At 43.8% G+C, this 22,943-nt stretch overlaps 1 protein-coding gene across 1 annotated transcript in view; it reads left to right on the top strand.

The window, feature by feature from the left end:
* The window catches only part of CFAP57 (cilia and flagella associated protein 57), a gene marked incomplete at its 5' end in the record, with an annotated part of 76,891 nt that overhangs the window by 1,746 nt on the left and 52,202 nt on the right, over nucleotides 1-22,943 (top strand). The window contains 4 exons of the mRNA XM_081225110.1: nucleotides 6,108-6,424; nucleotides 7,814-8,100; nucleotides 10,309-10,516; nucleotides 13,525-13,677. Of these exons, the coding sequence (XP_081081236.1) occupies nucleotides 6,108-6,424; nucleotides 7,814-8,100; nucleotides 10,309-10,516; nucleotides 13,525-13,677 (965 nt within the window). The remainder of the gene's footprint in view (nucleotides 1-6,107; nucleotides 6,425-7,813; nucleotides 8,101-10,308; nucleotides 10,517-13,524; nucleotides 13,678-22,943) is intronic.

Raw genomic sequence — 22,943 nt, 5'->3', positions numbered from 1 at the left:
ATTCTCCTGTATTATCTCTTCGGGGCTCTACACATTTGCCTCTCACCTTTTAGGCTCTGGGTTAGAGGGTGCTGAGTGTGTTAGGGGAATAGCAAGGAGGCCAGTGTGGCTGGAGTGGAGTAAATGGAGGAGGGGTGAGAGGTGAGGCAGAGTAATGGGAGCAATGTCACATGGGCTTTGAGGTCAAGGGCTCCTACTCTGAGTGAAGTGAGAAGCCAGCGGGGGAGGGGGGCGGGGGGGAGAGGGATTCTGAGCAGAGTGACATGATCTGACTTATGTTCCAACAGGTTCCTTCTGGCTACTGTACAGAGAATAGATTTAAGGAGGGGCAAGGGAGGAAGCAGGAGACCAGCTGAGAGACTATTGCTATTAATGTAATCCAGCTGAGAGAACATGGTGGCTCACAGCAGGTGGCAGGCAATAGGGTGGTGAAAAGAGATCAAAGCCTGGCTGTATTTTGAAGGTGAAGGTGACAGATTTCCTCATAGACCTGATGTAGGTGGAAGAGAAAAGGAAAAAGCAAGGGTTTTGGCCTGAGCAACCAGAAGGATGGAGTTGCTGCTAACTGAAGCAGGAAGGACTTCAGAATGAGCAGGCTTTGTGGAGCGTATCAGGAGGTTAGTTTTTGACATGGGAAGACTGAGATGCCTGCTAAATATGCAAATGGGATCCTAAGCAAGCACTTTGATGTCAGGTCTGGGTGCAAGAGAGAGAGAGAGGTCCAGGCTGGTGATAGAAATTTGAGGGTCATCAGCATGGAGGTGAAATATTAGGTCCTTAGAATGGATTTGATCCCCCAGGGAGTGAATATGTTTATGAAAGAGAAGGTGAAAGATTGGACCCTGGGGCCCTCCTACGTATAGTGCCAGGGAAATGAGGAACAACCTGCAAAAGAGTCTTTGGAGGAGTAGCCAGAAAGATAAGAGGAAATCCATGCAAGAGGTGAACGTATTTCAAGGAGGAATCAGCCACTGACTGGGTTAAAACAATGCGAAAGCATTTACAGACTCTGCAGTCAGTCAGCGTATATTGGTGGCAGGCGCTGGTGATTGAAAGAATGAATAAGCAAGAAAACCAGACCAGGAGCTCTCAGTATTGTAGTGGGGACAGGTATGTATTCAAATGAGCGGGACTATGTAAATGAGCAGCACACCTGCTAGGCCAGGTACAGCCCTGGTACAAAAGCGCAGAGGAGGGAGTGAACTGTTGCCCTTTCCATCCTCCAGGCAATCTCATCTATGTGCACACTTTAAACTCCACACGGTGACTTTTTATTTTTTTTTCTAAAGGCCAAAAGTAAATATTTCTTTTATTGTTTTATACAGTGTTTGTTTGTATACCAAGTTTTTGTTAACTGTTCCTTCTTGTTTCTCCACCTTCCTTTCTCTTTTTCTTTTTTAAAATTTTTACTGGGGTATAATTGATTTACAATGTTGTGTTAGTTTCAGGTGTACAGCAAAGTGAATCTGTTGTACAAATACATATATACACTCTTGTTTAGATTCTTTTCCCATATAGGCCATTACAGAGTACTGAATGGAGTTCCCTGTGCTATACAGTAGTAGGTCCTTATTAGTTATCTATTTTATATATAGTGGTATGTATGTATCAGTCCCAGTCTTCCAAATGATCCCTCCCCCCGCCTTATCCCTCAGTAACCATAAGTTTATTTCCTATACCTGTAACTCTATTTCAGTTTTATAGATAAGTTCATTTGTAGCCTTTTTTTAGATTCCACATATAAGCGATACTATATGGTATTTATCTTGCTCTGTCTGACTTATTTCATTCAGTATGAGAATCTCTAGGTCCATCCATGTTGCAGCAAATGGCATGATTTTGTTCTTTTTTTATGGCTGAGTAATATTCCTTTGTATATATGTACCACATCTTCTTTATCCATTCCTCTATCTATGGACATTTAGGTTACTTCCATGTCTTGGCTATTGTGATAGTGCTACAGTGAACATTGAGGTGCATATATCTTTTCCAGTTATGGGTTTCTCCAGATATATGCCCAGGGTGGGATTGCTGGATCATATGGTAACTCTATTTTCATTTTTTTAAGGAAACTCCATACTGTTCTCCATACTGGCTGTACCAGTTTGCATTCCCACCAACAGTGTAGGAGGGTTCCCTTCTCTCCACACCCTCTCCAGCATGTATTGTTTGCAGATTTTTTTAAACATCTTTATTGGGGTATAATTGCTTTACAATGTTGTGTTAGTTTCTGCTGTATAACAAAGTGAATCAGCTATACGTATGCATATATCCCCATATCTCCTGCCTCTTGCAGTCTCCCTCCCACCCTCCCTATCCCACCCCTCTAGGTGGTCACAAAGCACCGAGCTGATCTCCCTGTGCTATGTGGCTGCTTCCCACTAGCTATCTATTTTACATTTGGTAGTGTATATATGTTCATGCCACTCTCTCACTTCGTCCCAGCTTACCCTTCCACCTCCCTGTGTCCTCAAGTCCTTTCTCTACATCTGCGTCTTTATTCTTGTCCTGCCCTTCCTCGGTTCTTCAGAACCATTTTTTCTTTTTCTAGATTCCATATATATGTGTTAGCATACGGTATTTGTTTTTCTCTTTCTGACTTACTTCACTTTGTATGACAGACTCTAGGTCCATCCACCTCACTACAAATAACTCAATTTCGTTTCTTTTTATGGCTGAGTAATATTCCATTGTATATATGCACCACATCTTCTTTATCCATTCATCTGTCGATGGACACTTAGGTTGCTTCCATGTCCTGGCTACTGTAAATAAAGCTGCAATGAACATTGTGGTACTTGACTCTTTTTGAATTATGGTTTTCTCAGGGTATATGCCCAGTAATGGGATTGCTGGGTCATATGGTAGTTCTATTTTTAGTTTTTTAAGGAACCTCCATACTGTTCTCCATAGTGGCTGTATCAATTTACATTCCCACCAACAGTGCAAGAGGGTTCCTTTTTCTCTACACCCTCTCCAGCATTTATTGTTTGCAGATTTTTTGATGATGGCCATTCTGACTGGTGTGAGGTGATACCTCACTGTAGTTTTGATTTGCATTCCTCTAATAATTAGTGATGTTGAGCAGCTTTTCATGTGCCTCTTGGCCATCTGTATGTCTTTGGAGAAATGTCTATTTAGATCTTCCACCCATTTTTTGATTGGGTTGTTTGTTTTTTTGATGTTGAGCTGCATGAGCTGTTTATATATTTTGGAGATTAATCCCTTGTTGGTTGTTTCATTTGCAAATATTTTCTCCCATTCTGAGGGTTTTCTTTTCTTTTTGTTTATGGTTTCCTTTGCTGTGCAAAAGCTTTTAAGTTTAATTAGGTCCCATTTGTTTATTTTTGGTTTTATTTTCATTACTCTAGGAGGTGGATTGAAAAAGATTTTGTTACAATTTATGTCAGAAGTTTTCTCCCTATGTTTTCCTCTAAAAGTTTTTTAGTATCCGGCCTAACATTTAGGTCTTTAATCAATTTTGAGTTTATCTTTGTGTATAGTGTTAGGGTGTGTTCTAATTTCATTCTTTTACATGTAACTGTCCCGTTTTCCCAGCACCACTTATTGAAGAGCCTGTCTTTTCTCCGTTGTATATTCTTGCCTCCATTGTCATAGATTAGGTGATCATAGTGCATGGGTTTATCTCTGGACTTTCTATCCTGTTCCACTGATCTATATTTCTGTTTTTGTGCCAGTACCATACTGTTTTGATGACTGTAGCTTTGTAGTATAGTCTGAAGTCAGGGAGCCTGATTCCTCCAGCTCTGTTTTTCTTTCTCAAGATTGCTTTGGCTATTTGTGTTCTTTTGTGTTTCCATACAAATTGTAAAAATTTTTGGTTCTAATTCTGTGAAAAATGCCATTGGTAATTTGATAGGCATTGCATTGAATCTGTAGATTCCTTTGGGTAGTATAGTCATTTTCACAATATCGATTCTTCCAGTCCAAGAACATAGTATGTCTCTCCATCTGTTTGTGTCATCTTTTATTTCTTTCATCGATACCTTATAGCCCCATGACTTTTATCTCAAATCTGTATTTCAGTCCAAACATCTCCCACAGCTTTCATCATATCCAGCTTCCTGCTAGACCTCTTTACCTGAAAGTTCTGCAGTATGTACCTCACACACAATATATCCAGAATGGAATTTATCATTTCCTTTTTTCTCCCTCTTTCCTTAAGAGCTACTTTGCCAGCTATCCAAACACATGATAAGGGTATGATTACAAAAATAAGCTAGTCCTAGTATAAATATCCCAGAACCCAGTAATACACACATAAATGAATACAATGGATAAATCAATTTAATACAACATAAAGGTGGCATTAGTAATTAGTGCTGGGATAACCAGTTAGGTATTGATGTTTGGAAAAGGGGAATCATCATGAACCTGAGATGGATTAAAGACTTCAGTGCAAAAAAAAAAAATGAAATCATAAAAAAATGGAAGCAACTAAGCATGATTAAATCAGAAATACTTGCATGGACTATTTTCAGTGAAAAACAGTGGACGTGACCCTCACCATGGCCCCTAGCTCCCTAAGCCTGTGTTCCATTCCAGTTGTCACCACCACTCCCATCACCAACCAGAAACCTAAATGTCATTCATTGCTCCTCTCTCTCCATCAGCCCCTCACCCCACCTTCACTGAGTCCTCCTGGTTTTACCCCTTAGCATTTCTCTAACCTCCTGTTCCCATCGCCCCTACTGCCTTCCTGTTGCTCATTGCTGCCATGTGTCCTGGTTTTTGAAATAACCTGCTGAAGTTTCCTTCCCTCCAGGATTGTCTTCCATACAGTTGCCAGAGGGATCTTTCTACAACACACATCAGACCTTCCTAAAATTTCCCAGGGCCTTCCCATTGGCCTCCCTGGTAAAGTCCAAACTCTCATGCAAGGCTCTCAGTGACCCAAACCCTGGGTTCTTCTCAGAGGTGCAGGTACTCTCTGCAGCCCTTCCAGAGAAGCCCGCGGGCTGGTCCAACTTGCTGCGGCTTGTGTGATGCAGTAGCATGGAGTCCATCGTGTCACTTTCTAGCACAGTTTCCCCTGCCTCTCTCACCCACCCCGCCCAGGGCTTGTATCAGGCCAAGTTACTGTGAGGCACAGCCTAGGGCCTGTGATGCTTTTAGGGACCCAAGAAAATATTTTAATTTTAATTTATTTTAAAGTCAGGAAAAAATGAATATAATACTAGTGAATCTAGCATGGATTATATTCTTCTTGAAACCAATGAGTCATAAAGTATAATTTTTACCATATTTTAATGGAGGAAGGGGCCCATGAAAGCAGAAGTGCCCAGGGCCCATGAAAATTATAATGCAGACCTGACTACATTACCCAAATAAAGCATTTGCAGTTTAATCTTTACATCAGGCTCTGCTCTCTAGAGGCCCATGGCCTTCATTCTCACGCTTGTTACCTCATGGACAAGAAGAGTGCTCGACCACCAGATATCGCCTCTTTATTCCTGAAAAATGGATAGAGTGCATCCCTCCTGGTTTCGAAGGAAGCACGGGCTTTACCATAAAGCCCATTCAGCAGACCTCTGTATCTGTCTCTCAGCCAGAATGTCACATAAATCACTTAACTGCAAGGGAGGCTGAGGAATCTAGTGGTTAGCATCCCAGCCTGGAAAGTGGAGGAAGAGTATTGAGTGCTGACTGCTCAGGGCATAAAGGCCTCTGATCTGACCCTACTGCACGCTCCAGACCCATCTTTGGTCACCCCTGGCTCACAGGGGATGCTCAGCCATCTCCCACCATGTGCAGTTCCCCCTCCATCTATACCCTTTCTCACATCCGCACCTTTGCCCTTCCTGACGTGCCCAACCCCGCCCCGCCCCCCCCCACCACCACACTTCATCTTCCTTCAGGAATCCTTCCCTGACTTCTCCTCCCACCACGGCCTCAGTGAGGTGCCCATCCTAGTTATTTTCATAGTAGCACAGACACAGTTGCCCCGAGGGACACAGGGATTGACAATTACCCGTTTCTGCACTTTTCTCCTGTTGCCTCGGCAGTGCCCACCACGGTGCCTGGTTCATGCTGAATCTTGGTGAATGCATGATCTCCCCTCACCAGCTCCTCTCCTTTGTTTGCAGGCTCAGACAAGAGTCAGGGCATGTTGGCCTTGTCCATCAGTCCCAATCGGCGATACCTCGCTATCTCCGAGACTGTGCAAGAAAAACCCGTCATCACCATTTATGAACTGTCAGCCGTTCCTTGCCGAAAGTGCAAAGTCCTTAATAATTTTGACTTCCCAGTTCAGAAGTTCATTTGCATGGCTTTTTCTCCAGACTCCGAATACCTCTTGACCCAGACCTCACCTCCAGAGTCAAACCTTGTCTATTGGCTGTGGAAAAAACAAAAAGTAATGGCCATCGTTAGAACTGATACTCAGAAAAATGCTGTCTACCAGGTACCACCCAGCATGACAAGTATGGTGCAAATTATTAAAACATAGTACAAGCTGTCCCTCATTGAATGCTTTCTGTGTGTCAGGAATAGTACTAATTTCTTAAAATGCATTTTAAAATTTGCCTCACAACACCATATAAGGTATGCATAATTATTGTCTCTGTTTTAAAGATGAAGGAACTGAGGCTCCAAGAACTTAGCAGGGCCAGGACTCCCTGACTCCAGGGGCTGTGTTCTTCACTTTGGCCCAGAACTGCTTTCTGGTCCCAGGTCAAGCCCAGAGGCAGGTTGATCAAATTTGCTGTCTCTCCCTGGTCCTGGCCTCTTCCGGGCAGCATTGCAGGACAGTGGGAAGACTTCAGGAAGGTGGTGTGAAGTGGTAGGTCTTTAGGAAGCTGTCCATGAAATCTCACTTATGTGGGGAGCAGAAGTTTCTATCGTGGTTTGAGGGCAAAATGAAGAGGATGTGTCGGGGGGCTGGTTGGGGCCTAAGGAGGCTTTTCTTGGAGCAGTCAACCTGGTCTAGGATCTAGTGCTCAGTTTTCCAAGTGCAAGCACTCAGTTCTGTTCACGTTCAGAGATATTGGCTAGTCAGCATCTCGGGCACAGACTCTGTTATTCTCACAAGAGTCTGGCTTGTGAACCAGCATGTCACAACCAGAAAACACAGCATTTATCCAGTGTATTTCCTCCCTGGTAACAGAGTCCTTGGGAGATGAAATTAGTAGTCAGAAGTTTGCTTGCTGATCATGGAATCAGAGCAAAGGCAGGTAGAGCCTGAAGATTATTTCACCCAGGTCACAGTAAGGCATGATATGGCATCCTAATCAGAGCAGGGAGCACCTCCTCTGAAACTGATCCAGGAAACATTCATTGGATGCCTGCTCTGAACCCGGCACTGGGGATACAGAGATGAAAAAGCCACAGCCCCACCAGGTGCTCACCATCCAGTGGAGGTGACAGGTTGACTGCCCATGACTGCGCATTGGGATGAGGGTAGAGATAAAGGAAGTTTAGTCCCTGACATGTGGTTCCTTCGCCCTGAACAAGGCACATAAACCTGCCAAACCCTCATTTTCTGCTTCCAGGTGAGGCTTCATTCCATTTTGCTGGCACAGAGTTTGGTGATTGTCAAGACCTGCTCATCTTGCTTTTTGGCCTTTGTCAGATGACTTTTGAAGGTTTCCTAGGTTAAAGACTCATGGGCTGTACAAATATAATGGATATAGATCTGTCCTCTTGTCAAATATGGTCTTAAAATTATATGATTTAGTGATGTTTAAAAGATCCTATGAGCTACCTGGGCTAACTCGTAATTAGTAAAATGGGAAATAATGCCATCAAGTTTAGTTTTATATATCTTTTTCTTTAATTCCTTCCCATTTTACAGGTGAGCTTCAATCCCCAGGATAACGCTCAGATTTGTGTCACTGGAAATGGGATGTTTAAGCTTCTCCGTTTTGCTCAGGGAACCCTGAAGCAAACTAATTTTCAGAGGGGAGAACCCCAAAACTATCTCGCCCACACCTGGGTGTCTGATGACAAGATTGTTGTTGGCACTGATACAGGCCGGCTCTTCCTCTTTGAGTCTGGAGATCAACGCTGGGAGACAAGTATCATGGTCAGGGAGCCCACCAGCGAGATGAAGAACCTGGGGGTGATCCAGGAATCCGAGAGGTAACGGCGCCCTCTGGGCAGGAGCTCTTGGAGAAATATACTCATCATGGTAATAGCATTACACCGAAAACAGCATTCTTTAAAAATCACTCCTATCCCCTCTACCTTAAAAATCAATGCTTTTCATTTTCCCTCTGCCTTTCAAGTGTTCTTCCATATTCAAGCACAAATTAGAAAGTTATGACCGTAACCTAGATACAATCCTTTTTACTTTTATAACTAACCTCATTTTAAAAACGTTTTAGTATGACTAGTCTTCAAAACAACAGATTTTCAAAAATATGTTTTCTATTGGCTGCCTAATTTACTGAATCAATTCAATAAATGTCCACCAAGCCCTTGCAGTGTGCAAGGCATCTTGCTAGGTGCTGGGGACACAGGTCCATAGGACCTTACAATTCAGTGGGAGGCACCAGACCAACAAGGAAGTGCAAGGAAATGTTGTCGGTCAATCTGACAAAGCATATGGGCTAAAGTAGGGGGTCAGGGTAGAGCTGTCTATTTTACCTCTACTGCAACCAATAACAGTCGTATCTCACCCATATTGGAAAGTACCATTGTGTGTTCTAGATACTGCCTTAAGCACTTTTTATATATCCTCATTTGAGTCTTACCCTAAAAAAGTATATATTATTATCATGCCCATTTTATAGATGAGGAAACTGAGGCTCAAAGAGGTTAAGTGCCTCACCCAGTATCACAGCACTGTTAAATGACAGGTCAGGATTCAAACCCAGACCTGTCTGACCCCAGAGCCTGAGCCCTCAACCACAATGGCACACTGTAGATGCCTCTTCCTCAGTGACTTTGGTTTCACCCATTTTCACCACCCTCCATGCCAATGACGTCTCCTTTTTTTTTTTTTTTTTTTTTCTGGTATGCGGGCCTTTCACTGATGTGGCCTCTCCCACTGTGGAGCACAGGCTCTGGACGCACAAGCTCAGCGGCCATGGCTCACGGGCCCAGCCTCTCCACGGCATGTGGGATCTTCCCGGACCGGGGCACAAACCTGTGTCCCCTGCACCAGCAGGCGGACTCTCAACCACTGCGCCACCAGGGAAGCCCGACGTCTCCTTTTTTATTGTGATTATGTTGAGAACTTCCTAATAAGACCATATGCCCTCCAGTTTTCTGGGTTCACCATTCTTCAGTGGGTCCAGGGCTCCAAGAATAAAGCTCAGACTCCTGAGCCTGGCCCACATGTCCCTGCTGCTCGGACCCTTCTTTACATCTGCAGCATCAGCTCTTGCCTCTGTCTACCGCACATGCCTCGTGTACTCTCCTGCTTCTGGGCTTGGTCTGCCCCCACCCCGACCCCACTCCCCTGGATATAGACACATGCCTGACACAGTCCTCTTTGTCCTTCACATCTCAGCTAGGAGCTCTCAGCCTCTGCTCATCTCAGATAGGTGGTCCTCCTCTGTAACTGTCCTCAGAAAACCCTTGTTAGCTGCTGACTGGATGCTCCTATCCTACTCAGCCGCCCTTAACAGTCCTTGTCACATGCCCCCTAGACCATCAGCTTCTCAGGGCAGGAACTGTGTCAACTTATTTACCATTGTTTCACAGAGCTGTTAACACAGCGTAACTCCAGTAAATGTTATATGAATGAATGAATGAATGAATGAAAACGTGTGAATGAATGAAAGAGAAACAATGGAAGGAAGGGAGGAAGGAGAAGGGAGGCAGGGAGGAAATGAAAACCTGGATTCAAATCTCAGCTCTTGGGACTTCCCTGGTGGTCTAGTGGTTAGGACTCGACGCTTCCACTGCAGGGAGCACAGGTTCAATCCCTGGTCGGGGAACTAAGATCCCACATGCCTTGCAACATGGCCAAAACAAAAAACAAAACAAAACAAAACAAACAACAAAGAAAAACAAGTCTCAGCTCTTCCCCTTACTAATTTTGTGATCTTGGAAACAACCCCTCTGAGCCACTTTTTTCCTTCCAAACAACAAAATGAATATGATAATAACAACGAAAACAGTGACCACACAGGTTTGTGAGACTTCCACATAAATGCATAACTTTCCATCTTCCATGGAGCTCGGGTAGCATTCCCAGCCAAAGGGGAGCATTTGGGCCGTGGGAAAGGGGCTCACGCTAGTTTCGCCCACACCCAAGGACAGCCCTTCTTTCTCATCCCTAGCAGGATTCATCTCCTTGGAATCGTCTCTGTTATCTTTACATGCTGTCTTCTTTTCCAGCCTGATCGAATTTCCAACAATCACCTCCCCAGTCCCTTCCTGCAAGCAGGTCGTGATGGCCAGCAGCCACCACCAGCTGTCCCTGCCCCAGGTGTCTGCCATTGCAGCCTATTCCAAGGGATTTGCCTGCTCTGCTGGGCCAGGGAGAGTTCTACTGTTTGAGAAGATGGGAGACAAGGAGTTTTACCGTGAGAGCAGGGAAATCCGGGTAAGGAGGGGAGGGAGAAGCAATACTGGGGTCCAACTGGCATTTGTTCTCTGGCAGCAGAGCACTGACAGGGCGTCTGGTGTGGGGAGAGGGGCTGAGGGCTAAACCATTTGTCCTGAGGGGAGTTTTAGGATGGGTTGCACAGAATTGGGGTATAGAATTAGGGAGATCCGGATCTGACTCCTGGGAGAGAGCTTTGGCAAATTCTCTTTTCTCTTTGAAGTTCAGTGTTCCCATAATGTATATTGATATTTAATGTCAAGAAAACTACCTGGTACACAGCAAGCATTCAGTAAATATTTGGGGAATAAGTGATACAAACGGTTGTGGAGAGAGAGCTTATCTGGTTGGGGAAGAACCAGGAAGGCTTCAAGGTGTTTGAGGATAATCTTTGAGGAAGGGTCGTAGAGGATGGATAACATTTGACAGGAAGAAACAGATCAGGAATTCCAGGTGAAAGGAACAAAATTAAGCAAAGGCATCACTGACAGGGAGCAGGTGGTGTGTTTGTGAGACATCTGTTGCCCAGTGGAGGGACCTGAAGTCACTTGAAGGGAAAAAGAGGAGCTAAGGCTGGTGAAAGATGGCAAAGCCAGCCTGAGGAGTGTGTATGTAAATCGGCAGGCATCCTGTTTTCAGTGAAGAAGCATTATGCTTCAGAAAAGTAACCTGCCTGTGATGCATGGTGCGGGTGATTTGGGGGCATTGGATGTGAAGTGGTTAAATACACAATGAATGAGTTAGACTTGACTCTGAGGTTTACTGGCTGAGTGACTTCACATGAGTTGCTGAATCTAGCAAACCTGTGTCTCTTCGGTAAGGAAATAGCCTATCCCTTGTGGTTATCAAAAGAATTAAACCACATCTCTGTAACCACTGATGCAGTGCCTGTGCTTAATAAATGATACTAGTTATTATTGCCACCGTTAGGAATCAGTTCTGAGGCTTTTTTGTTACTGAAGCGAAAAGGCAGTGGGGTCTAGGATCACAGCAGTGGGAAGCAGAAAGAGCCTTTGTGAAGGTTAAGTCTGTAGGACGTTCCCTGAGCAGATGCGGGAGGCCAGAGATAAGGAGCTCTCAGGGAAGATGCCCAGGCTCTGTGCTGGATGCTGGGAAAGGATGCCACGGCCCGAAAACTGGAGGTGAGAGCAAGGTGGGTGGGGACTCGGGGGGATCACTGTGAGTTTACTTTGCCTGTAAAGCAGGTCATTCTTTTGTGTGTTTATTCATTTAACAAATATTTATTGAGTGTTTACTATGTGCCAGGCTCTATGCTCGGGGCTGGGATACAGATGAGAAGTAACCACACTAAGACTTGCCCTTAGAGCTCAGTCAACAAGTAAACAAACAAATATGAACAGATTGTTGGATGAGATCAATTCTGTGAAGAAAATAAAGCCAGGAAAGGACAGGGTGCGAGAGGGGCTTCTGTTCTAGAGAGAGTGACCTGGGGAGGCCTCGCTGAGGGATGTTGACATTTGACCAGAGACAAGGATAAAGTGAAGCAGTTGGATATGTGGTTTAGACCTTGGGAGTGAAATCGATATATCCACCACACACACACACACCCACCCATAGTGCTTGGCTTGTATCTGGCACATAGTCAATGCTTTATTTTCACTATTTTAAGTATTTATTATTGTAATTACTTTACTACTATTGTTTTCACTGAACCCTTATATTAGGTAAAATCACTGAGAGAGAAAATATAAAGCCAAAAAGAGAACTGAGGACAAAACTTAGCATTTCCTAATTTCAAGACTGAGACAGGATGAGAATCCAGCAGGGCACTGAGAAGGTGTGGTCCTTCACTCATTCAGTCAACAAACGTCCGTCGTGCAGCTATCACGGGCCAGGCTCTGTGGTGTGGCCTGCGGTGGGTGAATCAGACATGGGCGCTTCCCTCGTGGACCTCACTGTCTGGAGGAGGACCGTGAGGCCACACCGCGCAGTCACTGAGCGCCTGCTATGTGTCACGCACTGCTCCACACACCAGGAGACAGGCGTGGGGACAGATGCGGTCCTCGGTCTGCGGGCTCCCACTCTACTTTACACAGTGTGATGCGTGTGACAGCAGAGGGAACCCTGGATGCTGTGGGCACATGGAGGGAACATCAGGGCCCACTCAGCCCAGGGTGGTCAGGGAGGGCTTCCCAGAGCCCTTGCTGTTCTGGCGAGGCAGGGAGTGTAGACTTCATGAGGACGGGTTAGGGGGTACATAGGAAGACAGGACTCCAGGCAGGGGCAGGGCAGCACAGGAGGCCAGGGCCTTCTAGGGAGAAGGTGCCAAGGTCACTGCTGCAGGCTCTAGAAAAGCCTAGAAGATGAGGGCTGAGCAGGGGCATCAGGCTTTGGTGATATTTATGAGAACAGTTTCAGTAAATGATGCGGTGGAAGCCACATTAGAAGGAATTAAGAACGGAGTGGGTGGTAGGGAAGTGGAGATGGTATGTGTAGACCAGCCTTTCAATAAGTTTGGTTGTTAGTGGAAGGAGCGAAATATCAGGGAAAAGGAAATCTAGTTTCATAATGTCCACGAGGAACTCCCGGCCCCCTGAGACCGCTGCAGAAGCTGTGTGACCCCTTCTCTTCTTTCTGCCCTGTCACCCACTCCACGTGGTAGAAGGGCTGCCACCTTCCCCTCTACTGCCCTGGAGCACACACTGTGTACCTGGTGCAGGTGGGCGCCCACACTGGGCTCCCAACAGCTGGGCGGGAGTCGGGGTTAGACTAACGCTGGTTGTGCGGGGGAGATCTCAAACTGAGATGTACAGATGGATCAGTTTCACCTGTGCTGCTGCCTTATTATTCAGCCACTAATCACTTAAAGGTGAGTAGGAAATCCACAGAAACGGAGGCCCCTCAAGCCCTCCCTTCTCCACATCTGAGGAGGATCCAGGAAGCATGGTCAGGAGTCTATGAGCTACAGTATCTGAGGCAATCTGAAAGCCCGAGGACACCCTGACAATGTGAGGGCATTGCTGACCGCTGTTCTGTGTCTTGGGCAGATTCCTGTGGACCCACAGAGCAATGACCCGAGTCAGTCAGACAAACAGGACGTGCTCTGCATGTGCTTCAGCCCCTCCCAGGAAACGCTGATCGCCAGCACCAGCAAGAACCAGCTCTACAGCTTCACCATGTCCCTGATGGAGATCAGCAAGGTGAGTCTCCCAGCAGCGCTTCCTTCCAACCCGGGGACTGGTCACCATGTGGGAAATTTTTAATCCAATTCCTGAGTTGCAGGCTCACTCACCACTTCATAACAGAGCAAAAGAAACTCAGATTTCAAGTTGTCCATGTAAGGAGCGCTCCGATACCCTGGGCGGCGGGGGGAGGGGTGCCCGGGAATGTGATTGCTGCAGCCTCTTTGGAGAACACCCTGGAGACGTCTCTCAGATTTAAATTGTACCTGTCTTTAACCCAGCAAGCAAGTGTACTTCAGGTATTTAATGTACGGCTAGACCTGCTTCTGTGCACAGAGATGTATATATGTAAAGGTTTATCATTGCTTTTTGTTTTTAAATAACAAAGGAAGCCAGTATGAATACACTGCAGACATTGCAACAAAACGGTATTAAAGATAAAAAGAATCACTTTGTACTTATAAAAGTTTCACTTCATCAAGCAGACATTAGTTTTAAATTTGTATGCACCTAATAGCATGGACTCAAAATATATCCAGCAAACTTTGGCAGAACAACAAGGAAAATAAACCACCTACAATCATAAGAGATTTTAATATATCTTTCTCAGTAGTGGTGGTTTTCTAAATAACAGCTGTATTGAGTTATAATTCATTATACAATTCACTTATTTAAAGTGTAAATACAATGGTTTTTAGTATATTCACAGAGTTGTGCAGCCATTACCTCCATCAATTTTAGAACACTTTCATCACTTAAAAAAAAAATGCCCTTTACCTATTATGCTCCCACCATCCCATCTGCCTCCCTCCCAGCTGTAGCCAACCACTACTGTCTTGTGTGTGTATAGATTTGCCTTTTCTGAACATTGCATACCAATATGTGGACTCTTGGGACTGGCTTCTTTCACTTAGCACAATGTTTTTAAGTTTCATCCATGTGGTAGCATGTATCAGTACTCCACTCCTTTTTTATTTTTGGCTGCGTTGGGTCATTGAGGCATGCAGGATCTTTCGTTGCGGTGCTTGGCATGCAGAATCTTTTGTTGCGGCGCTCGGGCTTTTCTCTAGTTGTGGCATGTGGGTTTTCCCTCTCTAATTCTGTCGTGCAGGCTCCAGGGCACGTGGGCGCTGAAGTTTGCGGCATGTAGACGCTCTCCTTGAGGTGCGTGAGCTCAGTAGTTGGGCTTAGTTGCCTCACAGCATGTGGGATCTTAGGTCCCCAATCAGGGGTTGAACCTGTGTCCCCTGCATTGGAAGGCAGATTCTTTACCACTGGACCACCAGGAAGTCCCTTGCACTCCATTCCTTTTCATGGCCAAATAATATTCCATTGCTTGGCTGTACCACTTTTGTTGGTCTAATCATCAGTTGATGAACATTTGGGCTGTTTCTACCTTTTAGATATTATAAATACTGCTGCTATAAACATCTATGTACAAGTTTTTCTGTAGACATATGTTTTTATCCTTCTGGGTGTATACCTAGGAGTGGAATTCCTGGGTCATGTAGTAACTCAATATTTAAGGAACTGCCAGATAGTTTTCCAAGGTGCTGCACCATTTATATTACTATCAGCTGTGTACGAGTGTTCTCATTTGCCTCTATTTTTGCCAACATTTGTTCTTATCTGATTTTTAAATTACACTCACTCCCTCCTGCAAGAGCACCGGAATCACAACTAACTGCTGAACAATCATCAACAGGAAGACACTGGAACTCACCAAAAAAGATACCCCACATCCAAAGACAAAGGAGAAGCCACAGTGAGATGGTAGGAGGGGTGCAATCACAATAAAATCAAATCCCATAACTGCTGGGTGGGTGACTCACAAACTAGAGAACACTTATACCACAGAAGTCCACCTATTGGAGTGAAGGTTCTGAGCCACACGTCAGGCTTCCCAACCTGAGGGTCCGACAATGGGAGGAGGAATTCGTAGAGAATCGGACTTCGAAGCCTAGCAGGATTTGATTGCAGGACTTCAACAGGACTGGGGGAAACAGAGACTCCACTCTTGGAGGGCACACACAAAGTAGTGTGTGCATCGGAACCCACGGGAAGGAGCAGTGACCCCACAGGAGACTGAATCAGACCTACCAGCTAGTGTTGGAGGGTCTCCTGCAGAAGTGGGGGGTGGCTCTGTCTCACCGTGAGGACAAGGACACTGGCAGCAGAAGTTCTGGGAAGTACTCCTTGGTGTGAGCCCTCCCAGAGTCCGCAATTAGCCCCACCAAAGAGCCTGGGTAGGCTCCAGTGTTGGGTCGCCTCAGGCTAAACAACCAACAGGGAGGGAACCCAGCCCCACCCATTAGCAGACAAGTGGATTAAAGTTTTACTGAGCTCTGCCCACCAGAGCAACAGCCAGCTCTACCCACCACCACTCCCTTCCAAGAGGAAACTTGCACAATCCTCTTAGATAGCCTCATCCACCAGAAGACAAATAGCAGAAGTAAGAAGAGCTACAATCCTGCAGCCTGTGGAACAAAAACCACATTCACAGAAAGATAGACAAGATGAAATGGCAGAGAGCTATGTACCAGATGAAGGAACAAGATAAAACCCCAGAAAAACAACTAAATGAAGTGGAGGTAGGCAACCTTCCAGAAAAAGAATTCAGAATAATGATAGTGAAGATGATCCAGGACCTCAGAAAAAGAATGGAGGCAAAGACCAAGAAGATGCAAGAAATGTTTAATAAAGACTTAGAAGAATTAAAGAACAAACAAACAGAGATGAACAATACAATAACTGAAATGAAAACTACACTAGAAGGAATCAATAGCAGAATAACTGAGGCAGAAGAACAGATAAGTGACCAGGAAGACAGAATGGTGGAATTCACTTCTGTGGAACAGACTAAAGAAAAAAGAATGAAAAGAAATGAAGACAGCCTAAGAGACCTCTGGGACATTAAAGGCAACACGTTCACATTATAGAGGTCCCAGAAGGAGAAGAGAGAGAGAAAGGACCCGAGAAAATACTTGAAGAGATTATAGTCGAAAACTTCCCTAACATGGGAAAGGAAATAGCCACCCAAGTCCAGGAAGTGCAGAGAGCCCCATACAGGATAAACCCAAGGAGAAACATGCCGAGACACATAGTAATCAAACTGGCAAAAATTAAAGAGAGAAGAATTATTGAAAGCAGCAAGGGAAAAATGACAAATAACATACAAGGGAACTCCCATAAGGTTAACAGCTGATTTCTCAGCAGAAACTCTACAAGCCAGAAGGGAGTGGCATGACATATTTAAAGTGATGAAAGGGAAGAACCTACAACCAAGACTACTCTACCAGGCAAGGATCTCATTCAGATTCGAGGGAGAAATCAAAAGCTTTACAGACAAGCAAAAGCTAAGAGGATTCAGCACCACCAAACCAGCTCTACAACAAATGCTAAAGGAACTTCTCCAAGTGGGAAACACAAGAGAAGAAAAGGACCTACAAAAACAAACCCAAAACAATTAACAAAATGGTCATAGGAACATACATATCGATAATTACCTTAAACGTGTATGGATTAAATGCTCCAACCAGAAGACACAGCCTCACTGAATGGATACAAAAACAAGACCCATATATATGCTGTTTACAAGAGATGCACTTCAGACCTAGGGACATATACAGACTGAAAGTGAGGGGACGGAAAAAGATATTCCATGCAAATGGAAATCAAAAGAAAGCTGGAGTAGCAATACTCATATAAGACAAAATGGACTTTCAAATAAAGAATGTTACAAGAGACAAGGAAGGACACTAGATAATGATCAAGGGATCAATCCAAGAAGAAGATATAACAATTATAAATATATATGCACCCAACGTAGGAGCACCTTAATACATAAGGCAACTGCTAACAACTATAAAAGAAGAAATTGACAGTAACACAATAATAGTGGGGGACTTTTAACACCTCACTTACCCCAATGGACAGATCATCCAAACAGAAAATTAATAAGGAAACCCAAGCTTTAAATGACACAACAGACCAGAGAGATTTAATTGATATTTATAGGACATTCCTTCCAAAAACAGCAGATTACACTTTCTTCTCAAGTGCAAATGGAACATTCTCCAGGGTAGATCATATCTTGGGTCATGAATCAAGCCTCAGTAAATTTAAGAAAATTGAAATCATATCAAGCATCTTTTCTGACCACAACGCTATGAGATTAGAAATCAATTACAGGGGAAAAAAACACAAACACATGGAGGTTAAACAGTATGTTAGTAAATAACCAAGAGATCACTGAAGAAATCAGAGGAAGTCAAAAAACACCTAGAGACAAATGACAATGAAAACACGACAATCCAAAACGTATGGGATGCAGCAAAAGCAGTTCTAAGAGGGAGGTTTATAGCAATACAGTCCTACCTCAGGATACAACAAACGTCTCAAATAAACAATCTAACATTACAGCTAAAGGAACTAGAGAAAAAAGAACAAACAAAACCCAAAGTTAGTAGAAGGAAAGAAATCATAAAGATCAGAGCACAAATAAATGAAAGAGAAACAAAGAAAACAATAGCAAAGATCAATAAAACTAAAAGTTGGTTTTCTGAGAAGATAAACAAAATTGATAAACCATTAGCCAGACTCATCCAAAAAAGAGGGAGAGGACTCAAATCAATAAAATTAGAAATGAAAAAGGAGAAGTTACAACAGACACTGCAGAAATACAAAGCATCCTAAGAGACTACTACAAGCAACTCTATGCCAATAAAATGGACAACCTGGAAGAAATGGACAAATTCTTAGAAAGGTATAACCTTCAAAGACTGAACCAGGAAGAAGTAGAAAATATGAACAGACCAATCACAAGTAATGAAATTGAAACTGTGATTAAAAATCTTCCAACAGGGCTTCCCTGGTGGCGCAGTGGTTGAGAGTCTGCCTGCCGATGCAGCGGACACGGGTTCGTGTCCCGGTCTGGGAAGATCCCACATGCCATGGAGCAGCTGGGCCTGTGAGCCATGACCGCTGAGCCTGCGTGACTGGAGCCTGTGCTCTGCAACAGGAGAGACCACAACAGTGAGAGGCCCACATACCGCAAAAAAAAACAAAAAATCTTCCAACAAACAAAATTTCAGGACCAGATGGCTTCACAGGTGAATTCTATCAAACATTTAGAGAAGAGCTAACACCCATCCTTCTCAAACTCTTCCAAAAGATTTCAGAGGAAGGAATACTCCCAAACTCAATCTATGAGGCCACAATCACCCTGATACCAAACCCAGACAAAGATACTACAAAAAATGAAAATTACAGACCAATATCACTGATAATATAGATGCAAAAATCCTCAACAAAATACTAGCAAACGGAATCCAACAACACATTAAAAGGATCACACACCATGATCAAGTGGGATTTATCCCAGGGATGCAAGGATTCTTCAATATATGCAAATCAATCAATGTGATACACCATATTAACAAACTGAAGAATAAAAACCGTATGATCATCTCAATAGATGCAGAAAAAGCTTTAGACAAAATTCAACACCCAGTTATAATAAAAACTCTCCAGAAAGTGGGCATAGAGGGAACCTACCTCAACATAATAAAGGCCATATACGACAAACCCACAGCAAACATCATTCTCAATGGCGAAAAACTGAAAGCATTTCCTCTAAGGTCAGGAACAAGACAAGTATGTCCACTCTCACCACTATTATTCAACATAGTTTTAGTAGTACTAGCCATGGCAATCAGAGAAGAAAAAGGAGTGAAAGGAATACAAATTGGAAAAGAAGTAAAACTGTCACTGTTTGCAGATGACATGATACTATACATAGATAATCCTAAAGATGCCACCAGAAAACTACTAGAGCTAATCAATGAATTTGGTAAAGTTGCAGGATACAAAATGAATGCACAGAAGTCTCTTGCATTCCTATACACTAATGATGAAAAATCTGAAAGAGAAATTAAGGAAACACTCCCATTTACCACTGCAACAAAAAGAATAAAATACCTAGGAATAAACCTACCTAGGGAGACAAAAGACCTGTATGCAGAAAACTATAAGACACTGATGAAAGAAATTAAAGATGATACCAACAGGTGGAGAGATATACCATGTTCTTGGATTGGAAGAATCAATATTGTGAAAATGACTATACTACCCAAAGCAATCTACAGATTCAATGCAATCCCTAACCAATTACCCATGGCATTTTTTCCAGAACTAGAACAAAAAATCTTAAAATATGTATGGAGACAAAAATGACCCCGAATAGCCAAAGCAGTCTTGAGGGAAAAAAAGCAGAGCTGGAGGAATCAGACTCCCTGACTTCAGACTATATTACAAAGCTACAGTAATCAAGACAATATGGTACTGGCACAAAAACAGAAATATAGATCAATGGAACAGGATAGAAAGCCCAGAGATAAACCCACACACCTATGGTCAACTAATCTATGACAAAGGAGGAGAGGATATACAATGGAGAAAAGACAGTGTGTTCAATAAATGGTGCTGGGAAAACTGGACAGCTACATGTAAAAGAATGAAATTAGAACACTCCCTAACACCATACACAAAAATAAACTCAAAATGGATTAGAGACCTAAATGTAAGACCGGACATATAAAACTTTTCAAAGGGGCTTCCCTGGTGGTGCAGTGGTTGAGAGTCTGCCTGCCAATACAGGGGACACGGGTTTGTGCCCCGGTCCGGGAAGATCCCACATGCCGCGGAGTGGCTGGGCCCGTGAGCCATGGCCGCTGAGCCTGCGCGTCCAGAGCCTGTGCTCCGCAACGGGAGAGGCCACAACAGTGAGAGGCCCACGTACCGCAAAAAAAAAAAAAAAAAAAACTTTTCGAGGAAAACATAGGAAGAACACTCTTTGACATAAATCACAGCAAGATCTTTTTTGATCCACCTCCTCAAGTAATGGAAGTAAAAACAAAAATAAACAAATGGGACCTAATGAAACTTAAAAGTTTTTGCACAGCAAAGGAAACTACAAAGAAGACGAAAAGACAGCCCTCAGAATGGGAGAAAATATTTGCCAACGAATCAATGGACAAAGGATTAATGTCCAAAATATATGAACAGCTCATGCAGCTCAATATTAAGAAAACAAACAACCCAATACAAAAATGGGCAGAAGACCTAAATAGACGTTTCTCCAAAGAAGACATACAGATGACCGAGAAGCTCATGAAAAGATGCTCAACATCACTAATTATTAGAGAAATGCAAATCAAAACTACAGTGGGGTATCACCTCACATCAGTTGGAATGGCCATCATCAGAAAATCTACCAACAACAAATGTTGGAGAGGATGTGGAGAACAGGGAACCCTCTTGCATTGTTGGTGGGAATGTAAATTGATACAGCCACTATGGAGAACAGTATGGAGGTTCCTTAAAAAACTAAAAATAGAATTACCATATGACCCAGCAATCCCACTACTAGGCATATACCCAGAGAAAACCATAATTCAGAAAGACACATGCACCCCAATGTTCACTGCAGCACTATTTACAATAGCCAGGACATGGAAGCAGCCTAAATGCCCATCGACAGACGAATGGATAAAGAAGATGTGGTACATATATACAATGCAATATTACTCAGTCATAAAAAGGAATGAAATTGGGTCATTTGTACAGACGTGGATGGATCTAGAGACTGTCATACAGAGTGAAGTAAATCAGAAAGAGAAAAACAAATATCGTATATTAACACATATATGTGGAACCTAGAAAAATGGTACAGATGAACTGGTTTGCAGGGCAGAAATTGAGACACAGATGTAGAGAACAAACATATGGACACCAAAGGAGGGAAAGTGGCAGGGGGTGGGGGGTGCTGGTGGGATGAATTGGGAGATTGGGATTGACATGTATACACCAATATGTATAAAATGGATAACTAATAAGAACCTGCTGTATAAAAAAATAAATTAAATTAAATTTAAAAAATTACATTCATAATGGATGTTGCTCTGTAGTTTTCTTGTGATGCCTTTATCTGCTTCTGGTATCCAGGTAATGCTGGCCTCATAGAATGAGGTGCAGAGACATGGCAGAAAAGAGAGAATTGCTTTTGTTTTAACATAACAGGGATTTGAGTGTACTTAAAAGCTTGTCGGCTAATATATAAGTCATTATGTTGTATACCCCAAACTAAGACATTTTTATCATTTCACCTGGGGAGACTTCATTCACAAGGACTTAGAAAGGACTAATTTGATGGCTGGATCTCCAGTCTGTCTACTTTCTCTGTGTGGAGGGGTGAGCTCATTGCATAGAGCTTTTCTCCCTCCTGGTGGGCAGGGCCTCTCAGAAGGAAGGCTGCATGGGGAGGAGAGAACTAGACCAGAGAGTGGGGCCTTCTGTGGAGGGGAGTGTTTCCACTCTCTCTCCCAGGCTGGAAAAGTTTCCTGCCTGTCTCTGCATGTACACTCTGCCCTCCAGCCCCTGAATTATATTCTGTTTGGCTGCCAGAGTGATCTTTTCAAATCCCAGACATGGTTATCACAAAATACACATCCTCCACCACCTCCACCGTCATCACAGCTGCAATCCTTCATTGGCTTCCTGGTGCTCTGAGAAGAACTGAACTCGGTGCATAGGGCTGGGCAATGTCTGGCCCAGGCTGCCCTCTGCAGCCCCATCCCATCATTCCACCTGATAGGACTGGCCTTTCTGATCACCATGAGTCTGCATGTTCCCTCTGCCAAAAGGCTTCAGTATGCGCCTACCTCTGCCTGGGGCACTCTTATACTGTCCCCTTCCCCACACTAGTTCTTGCTCATCCTTCAGGGGAAAAAAAAAAAAGCTAGTAGAAATGTACTAGTAGAGACAGCGAGATTGAAGATGTTGGAGAAAGAAGGGGAAGCAGATGGAGAAGAATGGGAATAATCTGTGCCTACCCCCACCCCAGCCCAGCACCTCTTTCTGACAGTAGAGAAGGGAAGCATCTGAATTTGAGGGGATTTCCAGCTCAGCCTTTGCCTTGGCTTGTGAACAAAGTATGTACACCTCATTAAACTCCCCAGTCATCACCCCTCATTCAGGTGTCCCACGTGTAATGTCTCTGATGACAGACACCTGGAATCTACACAAGTAGTGCAATAGGATAAATTTTAACTTAAAATCATTCACCCAACTCTCCTTGCTGCTGCTTGTGGAGTAACATAGTCTCTCTGCAGAGAAATTTGGGAGTTCTCATTAAGATCTTGAAAATCATTCACACCATTTTGCCCTGTATTCCACTTCTAGAAATACATCTGTTGTGTGGGTCCCAACCTATTGATGGTGATGCC

The sequence above is a fragment of the Mesoplodon bidens genome (genome assembly GCF_964165515.1).
Source record: "Mesoplodon bidens genome assembly, chromosome: 2".
Lineage (NCBI taxonomy): Eukaryota > Metazoa > Chordata > Mammalia > Artiodactyla > Ziphiidae > Mesoplodon > Mesoplodon bidens.
The sequence above is the reverse complement of the archived record's forward strand: the minus strand, read 5'-3'. Positions and strand labels throughout refer to the sequence as shown.